Source organism: Pleurodeles waltl, chromosome 10, assembly GCF_031143425.1.
Source record: "Pleurodeles waltl isolate 20211129_DDA chromosome 10, aPleWal1.hap1.20221129, whole genome shotgun sequence".
In the NCBI taxonomy this organism is placed as follows: Eukaryota; Metazoa; Chordata; class Amphibia; order Caudata; family Salamandridae; genus Pleurodeles; species Pleurodeles waltl.
Window position 1 is genome coordinate 26804932 of NC_090449.1, and position 13390 is coordinate 26818321.

The window sequence follows — 13390 nt, forward strand, 5'->3', positions numbered from 1 at the left end:
AAGGTAGCAGATTTGGATGCATTTAACTATCCATCTGGCTATACCTTGTTTTGATATTGGGTTTCCTGCATGAGGTTTTTGAAATGCAATAAATAGTTGTTTAGTCTTTCTGATGTTCTTTGTTCTGTCAATATAATACATTAATGCTCTTTTGACATCTAATGTATGTAGTGCCCTTTCAGCTACGGTATCTGGTTGTGGAAAGAACACTGGAAGTTCCACTGTTTGATTTAGATGGAACGGTGAAATAACCTTTGGCAAAAATTTAGGATTAGTCCTTAGGACGACCTTATTCTTGTGTAGTTGTATAAAAGGTTCTTGTATTGTAAACGCCTGAATCTCGCTTACTCTTCTTAGGGAAGTAATGGCGATGAGAAATGCAACCTTCCAGGTTAGGAACTGTATTTCGCAGGAGTGCATGGGTTCAAAAGGTGGACCCATAAGTCTAGTTAGGACAACATTTAGGTTCCATGAAGGAACAGGTGGTGTTCTTGGTGGTATAATTCTCCTAAGGCCCTCCATGAATGCTTTAATGACTGGTATCTTATATAGGGAAGTTGAATAGGTAGTCTGCAGGTATGCAGATATTGCTGCAAGGTGTATTTTAATGGAAGAGAAAGCCAGGTTAGATTTTTGTAAGTGAAGCAAGTAACCCACTACATGTTCTGGAGTTGTGTGTAATGGTTGTATTTGATTAATATGGCAGTAGCAAACAAACCTCTTCCATTTACTTGCATAGCAGTGCCTGGTGGATGGCCTTCTGGCTTGCTTTATGACTTCCATACATTCTTGGGTAAGTTGTAAGAGCCCGAATTCTAGGATTTCAGGAGCCAGATTGCTAGATTCAGCGATGCTGGATCTGGGTGTCTGATCTTTTGGTTGTGTTGTGTCAACAGATCTGGCCTGTTGGGCAATTTGATGTGGGGTACTACTGATAGGTCTAGCAGCGTTGTGTACCAAGGTTGCCTTGCCCAAGTTGGTGCTATTAATATGAGTTTGAGTTTGGTTTGACTGAGTTTGTTTACCAGGTAAGGAAGGAGAGGGAGAGGAGGAAAAGCGTAAGCAAATATCCCTGACCAGTTCATCCATAGGGCATTGCCTTGGGACTGTTTGTGTGGGTATCTGGATGCGAAGTTTTGGCATTTTGCGTTCTCCTTCGTCGCAAACAAGTCTATTTGAGGTGTTCCCCAGAGTTTGAAATAGGTGTTCAGAATTTGGGGGTGAATTTCCCATTCGTGGACCTGTTGGTGATCTCGAGAGAGATTGTCTGCGAGTTGATTTTGGATCCCTGGTATAAATTGTGCTATTAGGCGAATTTGGTTGTGAATTGCCCAACGCCAAATTTTTTGTGCTAGCAGGCTTAACTGCGTGGAGTGCGTCCCCCCTTGCTTGTTTAGATAATACATTGTTGTCATGTTGTCTGTCTTGACGAGAATGTATTTATGAACTATTATTGGTTGGAAAGCTTTTAGTGCTTGAAAAACTGCTAGAAGTTCTAGGTGATTTATATGCAGTTTTGTTTGATGTACGTTCCATTGTCCTTGTATGCTGTGTTGATCGAGGTGTGCTCCCCACCCTGTCATGGAAGCATCTGTTGTTATTATGTATTGTGGCACTGGGTCTTGGAAAGGCCGCCCTTTGTTTAAATTTATGTTGTTCCACCACAGAAGCGAGAGGTAAGTTTGGTGGTCTATTAACACCAGATCTAGAAGATGACCCTGTGCTTGAGACCACTGTGATGCTAGGCACTGTTGTAAGGGCCTCATGTGCAGTCTTGCGTTTGGGACAATGGCTATGCATGAAGACATCATGCCTAGGAGTTGTAATATCATCTTTGCTTGTATCTTTTGTGTTGGATACATGCGTTGTATGATGGTGTTGAAATTTTGAATTCTTTGGGGACTTGGAGTGGCTACTCCTTTTGTTGTGTCTATTATGGCTCCTAGGTATTGTTGTACCTTGCACGGCAGAATGTTGGATTTCGTGAAGTTGACGGTGAACCCTAGTTTGAAGAGGGTTTGTATGATCTGATTTGTGTGATTTGAGCACTCTATTAACGAATGGGCCTTGATTAGCCAGTCGTCTAGATATGGGAACACATGTATTTGCTGCCTTCTGATGTGTGCAGCGACTACTGCTAGACATTTGGTAAAGACTCTTGGTGCGGTTGTTAATCCGAAAGGCAGTACCTTGAATTGGTAATGTATTCCTTTGAATACAAACCTTAGGTATTTCCTGTGCGATGGGTGTATTGGTATATGGAAATACGCGTCCTTGAGGTCTAAAGTTGTCACGTAGTCGTGTAGTTTTAGCAATGGTAATACTTCTTGTAGTGTGACCATGTGAAAGTGGTCTGATTTGATGAATGTGTTCACTATTCTGAGGTCTAGGATTGGTCTCAGCGTTTTGTCCTTCTTTGGTATCAGAAAGTACAGTGAGTAAACTCCTGTGTTTATTTGTGTGTTTGGCACTAATTCGATTGCATTCTTTTGCAATAGTGCCTGCACTTCTATCTCCAGGAGATTGGAATGATGTTTTGTCAAATTTTGTGCTTTTGGTGGTATGTTTGGAGGGAATTGTAGAAATTCTATGCAATAACCATGTTGGATAATTGCTAGAACCCAAGTGTCTGTAGTGATTTCCTCCCATGCTTTGTAATAATGACTTATTCTTCCCCCCACTGGTGTTGTGTGGAGGGGGTGAGTGACATGTGAGTTACTGCTTAGTAGTAGGGGTTTTGGGGCTTTGAAATTTTCCTCTATTCCTAGGGAATTGCCCTCCTCTATATTGTCCCCGAAAACCTCCTCTGTACTGTCCCTGGTAACTGGACGGTGTTGCCTGTGAGGTGCTGGCTTGTGTGCTCTGACCCCGAAACCCCCCTCTAAAGGGTGTTTTACGGAATGTGCTGTAATTCCCTCTGCTCTGCGGGGAGTAGAGTGCGCCCATGGCTTTAGCAGTGTCCGTGTCTTTTTTGAGTTTCTCAATCGCTGTGTCCACTTCTGGACCGAACAGTTCTTTTTCGTTAAAAGGCATATTGAGAACTGCTTGCTGAATCTCTGGTTTAAATCCAAACGTTCGGAGCCATGCATGCCTTCTGATAGTTACAGATGTATTAATTGTCCGTGCAGCTGTATCTGCAGCGTCCATGGAGGAGCGGATTTGGTTGTTGGAAATGGTCTGTCCCTCCTCAACCACTTGTTTTGCCCTATTTTGTAGGTCCTTGGGCAGATGGTCAATGAGATGTTGCATCTCATCCCAATGGGCTCTGTCATAGCGCGTAAGTAGTGCCTGGGAGTTAGCGATGCGCCACTGGTTTGCAGCTTGTGCTGCGACTCTCTTACCAGCTGCATCGAACTTGCGGCTTTCTTTATCTGGGGGTGGTGCATCTCCAGATGTGTGGGAGTTGGCCCTTTTCCTAGCTGCTCCTACAACGACAGAGTCTGGTGGCAGCTGTGTAGTGATGAAAGCCGGGTCTGTAGGAGGCGCCTTATACTTTTTTTCCACTCTTGGTGTGATTGCCCTACTTTTGACCGGCTCCTTAAAGATTTCTTTTGCGTGCCGGAGCATACCAGGGAGCATAGGCAGGCTTTGGTAGGAGCTGTGGGTGGAGGAGAGAGTGTTGAATAAAAAGTCATCCTCGACCTGTTCTGAGTGGAGGCTTACATTGTGAAATTGTGCTGCTCTAGCCACCACTTGAGAATACGCAGTGCTGTCCTCTGGTGGAGATGGCTTCGTAGGGTATGCCTCCGGACTGTTATCTGACACTGGGGCATCGTATAAGTCCCATGCGTCTTGATCTTGGTCACCCTGGCTCATGGTGGTGTGAGCTGGGGAATGTGATGGAGTTTGTGCTGGTGAGACGTTAATCACAGGTGGAGGAGAGGGTGGTGGGGTAACTTTTTTCACCACTTTTGTTTGTGGTGTTTGTTCAGTTTGGAACTCCAATCTTCTCTTTCTTCTAATAGGGGGAAGGGTGCTTATTTTTCCTGTCCCCTGCTGTATGAAAATACGCTTTTGCGTATGGTCTACATCAGTTGAGTGTAGCTCTTCCTCAAACCTATGCTTTTGCATTTGGGAGGTTAGCGAGTGCTCTTCTGTATAAGAGCCTGAAACTGGGTCGGTTGCAGTTTGTTTTGGCACCGAAACCCTGTCTGCATCTTTTTTCGGCTCCGAGGTGACTTTTTTCTTTTTCGGGGCCGAAACCTCTCGGCGTCGATCTTCTTCGGTGCCGTTGTCTCTGCGTCGAGCCGTGTCTACACCGGTATCTCGGTGTCGATGCTTGTCTCCAGCACTTTCTCGGTCCCGAGAAGGCTGCGTGCCGGTGTCTCGACCGGAGTCGGACGATCTCGGCACTGTTTGGGCCTTTTTCGGTGCCGACGGTCGGTCACCGAATTTATGGGTCGAGCCATGGCCTGGTGGCAGTGGCATCCCCTGGGCCTTGTAAATCTTCTTCTGAGTGCTTTTCGACGTCTTACTCACGGTTTGTGTATCGTCGAATCCTTCGGAGTCCGATTCTTGGATCGAAAAGGTTCCCTCCTCTTCTTGTTCCTCGAACTCCCGGTGGGCTGTCGGCGCGGACGCCATCTGAAGTCTTCTGGCTCGACGGTCTCGGAGTGTTTTTCGGGACCGGAACGCACGACAGGCCTCGCAGGTGTCTTCACTGTGCTCAGGTGACAGGCACAGGTTGCAGACCAAGTGTTGGTCTGTATAGGGGTATTTATTGTGGCCTTAGGGACAGAAACGGAACGGGGTCCGTTCCATCGGCGTTCTTCTGCACGCGGTCGGGCCGACCAGGCCCCGACGGGGGATCGAAAAAATTACCCAGAAGGGCACCGGAGCTCTTCGATCTTAGACGCGGTGTTGAATCTAACTACGCCGATCCCGAACGCAACAATACCGACGAAAATCTTCCGAAATTAGCTATCTTTCCGTTCCGAAACTCGGAGCGACAGGAACACGTCCGAACCCGATGGCGGAAAAAAAACAATCGAAGATGGAGTCGACGCCCATGCGCAATGGAGACAAAAGGAGGAGTCACTCGGTCCCGTGACTCGAAAGACTTCTTCGAAGAAAAACAACTTGTAACACTCCGGCCCAACACCAGATGGCGAGCTATGCAAAACATGCGTATCTACAGCGACAGATGCCATCGAACATGTTGTTATAAAAATCGGTCTTGAGACCATGGAGAAGTCCCAGATCCACGTCTGAAGGCGTGGAAAGAAAAGAACTGAGGCCAGCGTGCATGGGTGGCTCTTATAGACGGCACCGCTCATTATTCCCGGAGTACAATGGTGTTGGTACAGAGCCGCACAATGCCACTTACCGGCACGCAGGAGTAGTGCTTTAACATTTCTGGGTCTAGTCTAGTCTGATACTTGGGCAATATTCACAAGGTGAGGAATCTGTGGTTAGAAATATTCATCAGAAATATGGTTTCAAGGCAAGCAAGCTTTGAAAGTAATCTAGTCTTTATCAAATTCCTTTGCAGGAAGAGACAGCCATAAATACATATACACTCAAGTTATATGGGTTGACACTTTGAAAATTACCCTCTAGAACAACAAAATATCTTGTGTGGCAGTGGCAATTTGAGTCTTGGCGAGTACAGTTCTAGACACCCCAAGTGCCACATCCCATGCGGAAATAAAGCAAATAGATGTAAGAGTGACATCGCAAATAAAGCCAATTCTCCTTTGCATTGTCCTGCTTTTGCCTATAAGGCTGCCAGTGAGTAAGGCTCATGCAGGGTGGCTGGAGTCTATCAAAGGCCCCTGGTTCCAACACTGGTCAGGATGCGCTGTGCCCAGAAGTTTCCACACTGATCAGTACACATCACAAAGGGGGGATAGAGTCGATCTGAACAGTGGTTAGAGTCTGGTGAAGCCTCGAGCTCCCCACTATGGTTAACACAGATTGTGAAGGACGATAATGGCTTCATGGAGTCAGAAGTTCCCGTACTTGTCAAACAAGTTACTTACCTTTGGTAACTAATTATCTGGTGGAGACAATATCTAGCTTCAGATTCCTTACCTTTGAACTTCGCAGGAGTCAGACTGGATCCAGAAGATTTTCGCATGAGCAGTCCCCTAGTGTGCCATTGGGTGGCTTCGTTCAGTTCCACGCAGCATCGTTGGTGCCAGAAGTGACGTCGCGGTCACTTGTATATGCACCAGCTTGACTCGCAGACGTCAGTTACTTTTCACACCTACCACGCCAGGAGCGCAGAGCCATGAAGAGCACTGATACTGATGTGTCAAAATTAGGACCCTGAAAGAGATCAGCCCCAACCCTAGAATCTGTCTGCAGAGCGGTGAGGAATGGCTGGGTCTGTAAGGAATCTGCAGGTAGATATTGTCTCTACCAAATAATTAATTACTGAAGGTAGGTAACTTGTTCCTCTGGTAGAGACATCCAGATGCAGATTCCTTACCTCTGAGTAGATACCCAAGCAATACTAAACCCGGCAGCGGGCTGCGGACAAATTTACTAAACTATAAAGTCCTCCAGGACTGAACGGGCAAAATGCCCATCTCTGCGGACTTGACTGTCAGGCAGTAGTGTTAGGCAAATGCGTGCAGGGATGCCACGTTGCTACCAGGCAAATGTCCAGGACTGGGACTCCACGTACCAACGCCTTGGTCACAGCCTTTCCTCTTGTGGAGTGGGCCCTTAAGTCCTCAGGACGTTGTTGTTTGGGCAAGGCGTAGCAGATGTTAATACAGAGAACAACCCAGCTTCTATACTGCCCGATCTTTCTTTGCTCCAACAACCCCCACAAACAGCTGGTCATTCACCCAGAACTCTTTCATGCGGTCAAGGTAGAACGACAACGTTCTTTTTGGGTCCAGACGGTGGAGTTTATACTCTTCATTAGAGGGATGCGGAGGAGCATAAAAGGTGGGCAGGGTGACTGTAACAAATGAAATGGGGTCACCACTTTTGAAAGGAAAGAGGCCCTAGAGCGAACCACCACTTTGTATAGAAACACCGTCAAATAGAGAGGCTTGGATGACAAAGCATGCAGCTCGCTCATCCTCCAGGCAGATGTTATTACCACTAAAAGGCTTTTTTGATGATAAGCAGCCAGAGGGGACAATTGTGCAGAGGATCGAAGAGAGCAGACATGAGGTAAGTGAGAACCAAATTAAGGTTCCACTGAGGCATGATAAACAGGAAAGGGGGAAAACATATGTCCGAGCCCTTTTAGAAACCTATTTACAATAGGGGACTTAACGAGCGTTGGTCAGGCAGTCGCAAGAAGACGGACATAGCAGTGAGATAGCCCTTAAAGGTATCCAGAGCACAGCCCTGCTGGCCAAGGGTAAGAATGAAGAGAAGGATATCAGAAAGAGAGGCAGAAAGAGGGTTGATAGATTTTTCTGTACAATACAAACTTTTGCCAATGGCAGACGTACACCATCTTGGTGGAGGGACGTCTGGCAGCCAGAAAAACATTGCAAACTTCGGGAGGAAGGTCAAAGAATGTCAACTGGTGCCGCACAATCTCCATGCAAGTTTGGGGAGAGGACCCTCCTCTGCTGCTGCAACAGAAGATCCTCTCGAAGAGGCAGCCTGATTGGAGGATCGATGTTCATTCTCAGAAGCTCAGGATACCAGACTTTCCATGCCAACCCCGGTGCCACAAGAATGACTTAGCTCCGGTCGTTCCTGACCTTCTTGAGAACCACAGGCAACGCCTGTGGACAGGCAGGATGGAGGTGTGGAAATATGCATCCTGCAAGTCCAATGCTACCAACCAGTCTCCTTAGTCTAGGGAAGACAAGACCTGAGCTAAAGTGAGCATCTTGAATTTCTCCTTCTTGAGGAAGAGATTGATGGTTTGGAGGTCTAGAACAGGTTGAAGATCTTTGTTCTTTCTGGGGATCAGAAATAGTGGAAATAACAACCATGCCTAATTCTGATGTCAGAACCCTCTCTATGGTTCCCTTGGCCAAGAGAGCTGTAAATTCCTCTGGAGGTAAGGATAGATGATCCTCTTACAGCTCTTCTTGTGTTGGTGGTATATGTGGAGGGGAAGAGTCGCAGAGGAGGGAGTAGCCCCTTTGATTGATCTGCAGGACCCACCTGTCTGATGTAATGAACTGCCACTGGAGGAGATGATGATGTATTCTCCCACCAACTGGACAACCATGATCCCTTAATAGGAGAAAAGGAGGGCTTAGAGGCTGCTGGGGTTTGGCAGTGGAAGACTTCTGGCTACTTGACCCACAGGGTCGGAATGCACTGTGTCCACATCCACGCAAAGCTTCGGGAGCTTGCGCAGGTGGCTGGCATAGGGTTGGTGCAGTTGCACGCAACTTTCATAGCCACAAAGGGGCAAAAGGCAGACTAGGGACGTGGGGTCATTGAGAGGCCCAAGGTCTTGGCCACAGTCCGAGAGTCCTTAAAGTGCCCAAGCACAGAATCTGGCTTCTCTCTGAAGAGATGCATTGCATCGATGGACGTGTCCATGAGGTTGGCCTGGACATCCCCCGAAAGGCCAGATGTTCTCAACCTGGCATGGCGCCTAAGAGCCACTGTCAACGAAACCACTCTGCCCAGCGAGTCTGTCATATCCAATTCACACCTGATGGTGAAGTTTGCTGCTTCTCTCCAGTGCTATAATGATTGGGATAGGATGGCCCAGGCCTCCTCCGGAACCTGTAGCAGCACTTGTGCAACCGTATCCCACAATGTGTGGGAATAACGCCCCAAAAGGAATGCAGTATTCACTGACTGCAACGCTAGGCTGTTGGAACAAAACATTTTCTTTCCCATGGTGTCCAGCCTTTTGGATTCCCTGTCCGGGGGAGCGGCAAGGAACACGCCATGGGAAGTTGAGGCTTGGACTACCAAGCTCTCAGGGGTGGGGTGTTGGGTGAAGAAACTCAGGTCACCTGAGGCGGCGCGATGGCGGGCAACTGTCCTTTTCACAGGACCCCCTGTGCTGGGCTTGGACCAGGTTCCCAGCAGGACATCAGTCAGTGCTTTGTTGAAGGGGAGCAGGGGTCCTGATGAGGAAGCCCCAGGCTGAAGCACTTCTGTCAAGAGGTTAGTCTTGAGCGCCACAGAGGGAAGTCTGAGGTCGAGAACCTCTGCTGCTTTCTTCACCACCATTGCATATGATGTTCCCTACTCCTCCGCCACGGTAAAGGGAGAAAGCAAACCAGTATCCGGAGAGGTGTCCGGTCCACTGGCATCCCCAAGTTCCTCATACCAGTCCATAAATGTCTCCAACTGGTATTTTAAAGGGTCCAGTGACCCCTCCCTTTTCTCTTCCCCTATCCTGGATGCTCAGGAAAATGCTAGGACCAATGGGGCCTGTCGGTGCCAGAGTTGGTGTCTAGCAAAGCCGTTACGACTCTGAGTCGTTGGAGATTAGAATGGACCTGGCACTGCTGGTGGGCGCCTGGGCATCAGGACTGGTGCCGGAGAAGGTTGCATTGGCACAACCGGTGCCGGTCCGAATCCTAGCTCAGATCCATGAGACCCAATTAGACCAGAGCCATCTGCGTGGAACCTTATGGGGCCACCTCTGACCAAGCAGGGCCTAAAGGTGGTCCGGAGAGGTCGGCCCACTCAAATATACATCACATGGAATTCTCTCACCTGAGTGGCGGTAGCTCCGGCTCACAGAAATGCAAGAAGGTGCAGAATCGGGCCTGGCAACGGCTCAGCGGGACCTTGCCTGGAACACCAAAGTTCCAAAGTCCTTGTGTCGGCTGATGGACGAGGAGTCTTCTTGTGCTTCTTATGCCTCATTACCGAGTTTCCCGATGACTTGGGGCTCTTGGAGCGGTCCTACGACCTTCTCCTCGGATCAGAACCAAGACCTACGATGAGTCACGCTAAGTGGCGTTGACTGCTGGGATGCAAGCAACTTTAGGGATCACTCCCTCAAAACCTTCGGTGCCATGGCCCAGCAGTCCGAGCATGACTGAGTTGTGGTCGAGTTTGAGGCATCAGAAACAGACCAGATGGGGGTATGAAACTGACATGGCATGGACACAGGTGCCACACGGCTTGAATCCTGTTTTCCTTGAAGACATTCCTCATCAAACTTGAAAAAATATTCGATAAAACATTGAAAAACCATGCAAAATGTGACCGAGCTTAGCTCTTACTCCAGATCCGCGCTAACTGGCACAGAAAGAAAAGAACAGATGTCCGCACGCCTAGGTGGCGCATATATAGGTGACTGCAATGTCACTTCTGGCGCCAATGCCGCCCCGCGCATAACCGTAAGAAACCACCTGTTGGAGCACAAGGGTTCTGCTCACGCAAAAATCCTACGGATCCAGTCTGACGCCTGGGAAATTCGAAGGTACGGAATCTGCAGCTAGAATTCTCTATCAGATATTACAGATCACGAAGGGTGAATAGAGTTGATCTGCACAGTGGATAGGGTCTGGTCTGGTCAGGACAGATTGTGAAGGGTGGATAGTGTAAGCCTGGGGTCCAATGCTCCCACATCGGTGCGTACAGATCTTGAAGGATGGATAGGGTAAGCGGGGGTCTGAGACTCACATGCTGGTTTATACAGATTGTGAAGGTTGGATAGGGTCTGCTGGGGACTTGAGGCTCCCATGCTGGTCAGTATTATAGCAAGGATGCCGTGGGCCCTGGAGCAAAGCAAAGAAAATAGCCCCTTTGAATGCAGTTGGGGGGGTTAAATACAGCAGTCATCAAGGTTCTGTGGGCCCCAATGCCACTGCACCTGCAGCACCTATTGGAGCTACTCCTTTGATGCTGGTCAGTACACATTGTGAAGGACTGAGAGGGTCTACTATGGACCAGAGGCTCCCATGCTGGTCAGTACACATGGTGAAGGGTGGATATGGTATGCTGGGGGCGTAAGGCACTGACATTGGTTAATACCGATCATGAAGGGTGGATATAATACACTAGGGGCAGGGGCTCTGAGACTGGTCAGTGCTGGCCATGGAATGTGGATAGGGTCAGCTGGGGGCCCCAGTCTCATACAATGGTCAGTACACAGCGTGAAGGGTAGATAGGGTCTTCTGAGGGACCTAAGGTTCTAAACTGATCAGTACAAGTCATGAGGTATGGATAGGGTCTGCTGGGGGACACAATGCTTCCACATTGGTCAGTACAGATCTTTAAGGATGGATAGGGTCTGCTGGAGGCACGAGGCTCCCACACTGATCAGCAGATGGTGTGAAGTCTGGGATCTGCTGGGGGTCCACAGCTTTGACACTGGTTAAGACAGATCATACACGATCAGTAGGGGCTGTAGATATGACACTGGTCAGAATAGATCATGAAGGATGGACACATCATGCAGGGAGTGTTCAAGGGTTTCGCTGTGGCTTAGACATTGTGCTGTAAATAGTACCTTCGCAGCTCGACCCAGTTAAACCTCTTTCTGCCAAGCTTTGATTTTGCAACACCGTCTTCAAGGAGTCCCTAGTTAAGTATGGATGGAATTTAGGTGCATTAAACTCAAACTTTCAGAGACCACCCCAATGTCTTAGTGGTGAGGTCTAAGTGGGTCCAAGATCAGCCTGCTAGATAAATCACATCCCACATTGTGGGTCAGAGGTATGGACGGAGACGGGCTGGAGCTATGAACCACTCACAGCATCCAGTCCTGGCTTTGATGGGGCGACTGAGGAACTCCCCATCTTTTAGTGTGTCATGGAAGACATTCATGTCCACATCTATTCTTTTCTCATCATATTGTTACTTACCAATATCTATTTTTGGTGTGAAAATGAAGTTGTAAATGGAGCATTCCCACTTGTATTTAATGCATGAAGATGCAATCAGTGTCTCTAGGGTTTTAATGCCATATGCACTCACTCGAAAACAGTGGCACAGTGGAATTTGTAGGTCTCTACCACGCAAGCCTTTTTTAGATTTTATTTTTTAGAAAAACTATCAATTGTTTAAATAATATGCTGTCATTGAGCTCAACTATTTGCCTGACAGTCATGACAGACTGCATGGAGAGAGGCTAGAAGAAGAGTGTATGCCTTTATTTTTTGCCACTTTAAAAAAATCAAAACATAAGGGGAAACAGCTTATTTCCTTTTTGTATTTTTATGTGAAAATAGGCAAAAAAATGAAAACTGGAAACTTAATAAGAAACTGCAATGGTGAATGCCTGTACCTGAAGGTGTCTTCATAAACCCAGCTGCCACACACAGGCATTCTCGCCCTGAGACTCACCGATCCGGCTGTCAAAGACGTAGGTCTCGATGATGGCGCTCTTCCGACACAGGTCATCAGCCATCGAAGCGCTGCTCACCTCTAGGTGCTTCACCTGCGTAAGAATGAGCCAGTCAGGACTCTCCAGTTCAAAATAACTCCGGAAGGGGGGTTGGATCGCACATTTTCAAGGCGCATACAGCAATGTACAGGTCTGCACAATACTAGGCCTTAGAGGCTGTGGCGCCACCCTTTCACTGAGACTGGATTCAGATCACCACATTTAACTTGTACTTACATCCCTTGGATGGATAACTTCCCCTGGAAAATCACTCTGTATATTAGACTAGTGGTTTCCAACCTTTTGACTTGTGTGGACCCCCATTTTATCATTACTAGAACCCGGGGACCCCCAAAGAATCATTATTGGAATCCGGGGACCCCCCAGTGAGTTATTACTGAAAGCTGAGGACCTAATCTGTTGATATTATTTAATTTTCTAAGCAGTCGCAGACCTCCTGAGAAGGCTTCGCAGACCCCCAGGGGTCCCCGGACCACAGGTTGGGAACCACTGTATTAGACTGCAGGCAGTGCAGGAATTGGAAGAAATTTACTCCAGAAACCCATACACGGGGGTCAAGGTGTGTCTGAGGAAAGGGGCTGGAGTCACGAGGGAGCGACCCAGAAAGGCGGAGTCCAACAGTCAATTTATACACACACAACAAAAACACATGTGACAGCAAATCTCTTCTGGCTTAATTGGTCACAAAGAGGCTGCATTTTCAAATATCATAGAAGATTAAGACACCTGCTACAAAGATCCCCGTGTGCCCAGTAATTGTGAGGGGACTTTATTAAGTGTAAAACTGGTTGGTAATGTAGCAGTGGGAGAGTTGTGGCTTTTGCCCAAAGCTGACTTATAAAGTAGCATAGAATTAATGCACCTGCTGCAAAGCACATTGTGAAACAAGAAGATCTCAGGTTTGCATCTTATATGGTCAGGTAAGGGGGCTACTGCTTTTGACTGAGATCCTTTTGTTACTTCAAGTTCTTAAGTTGCAATCCTCCTAATATTGTAGCACAGTGAGCTATGATCTTACATCAAGGAGCTGCATGCAAACTGCAAGTAATGGGTTTAGATCCTTGTTTTTTTTCTCAATCTGTTGTACGTTTGAAAAGAAGGGCTCCTTTGGGTGGCAAGAATAAATAAAGTATA

The 13390-nt window shown here is 47.7% G+C and overlaps 1 protein-coding gene across 2 annotated transcripts in view; it reads right to left on the reverse strand.

Annotated features, from left to right (window-relative positions):
- Nucleotides 1–13390, reverse strand: part of GRIPAP1 (GRIP1 associated protein 1) — a 485545-nt gene that overhangs the window by 125274 nt on the left and 346881 nt on the right. For both annotated transcript variants that reach the window (XM_069209507.1, XM_069209509.1), the window contains one exon: nt 12196–12289. In XM_069209507.1, the coding sequence (XP_069065608.1) occupies nt 12196–12289 (94 nt within the window). The remainder of the gene's footprint in view (nt 1–12195; nt 12290–13390) is intronic.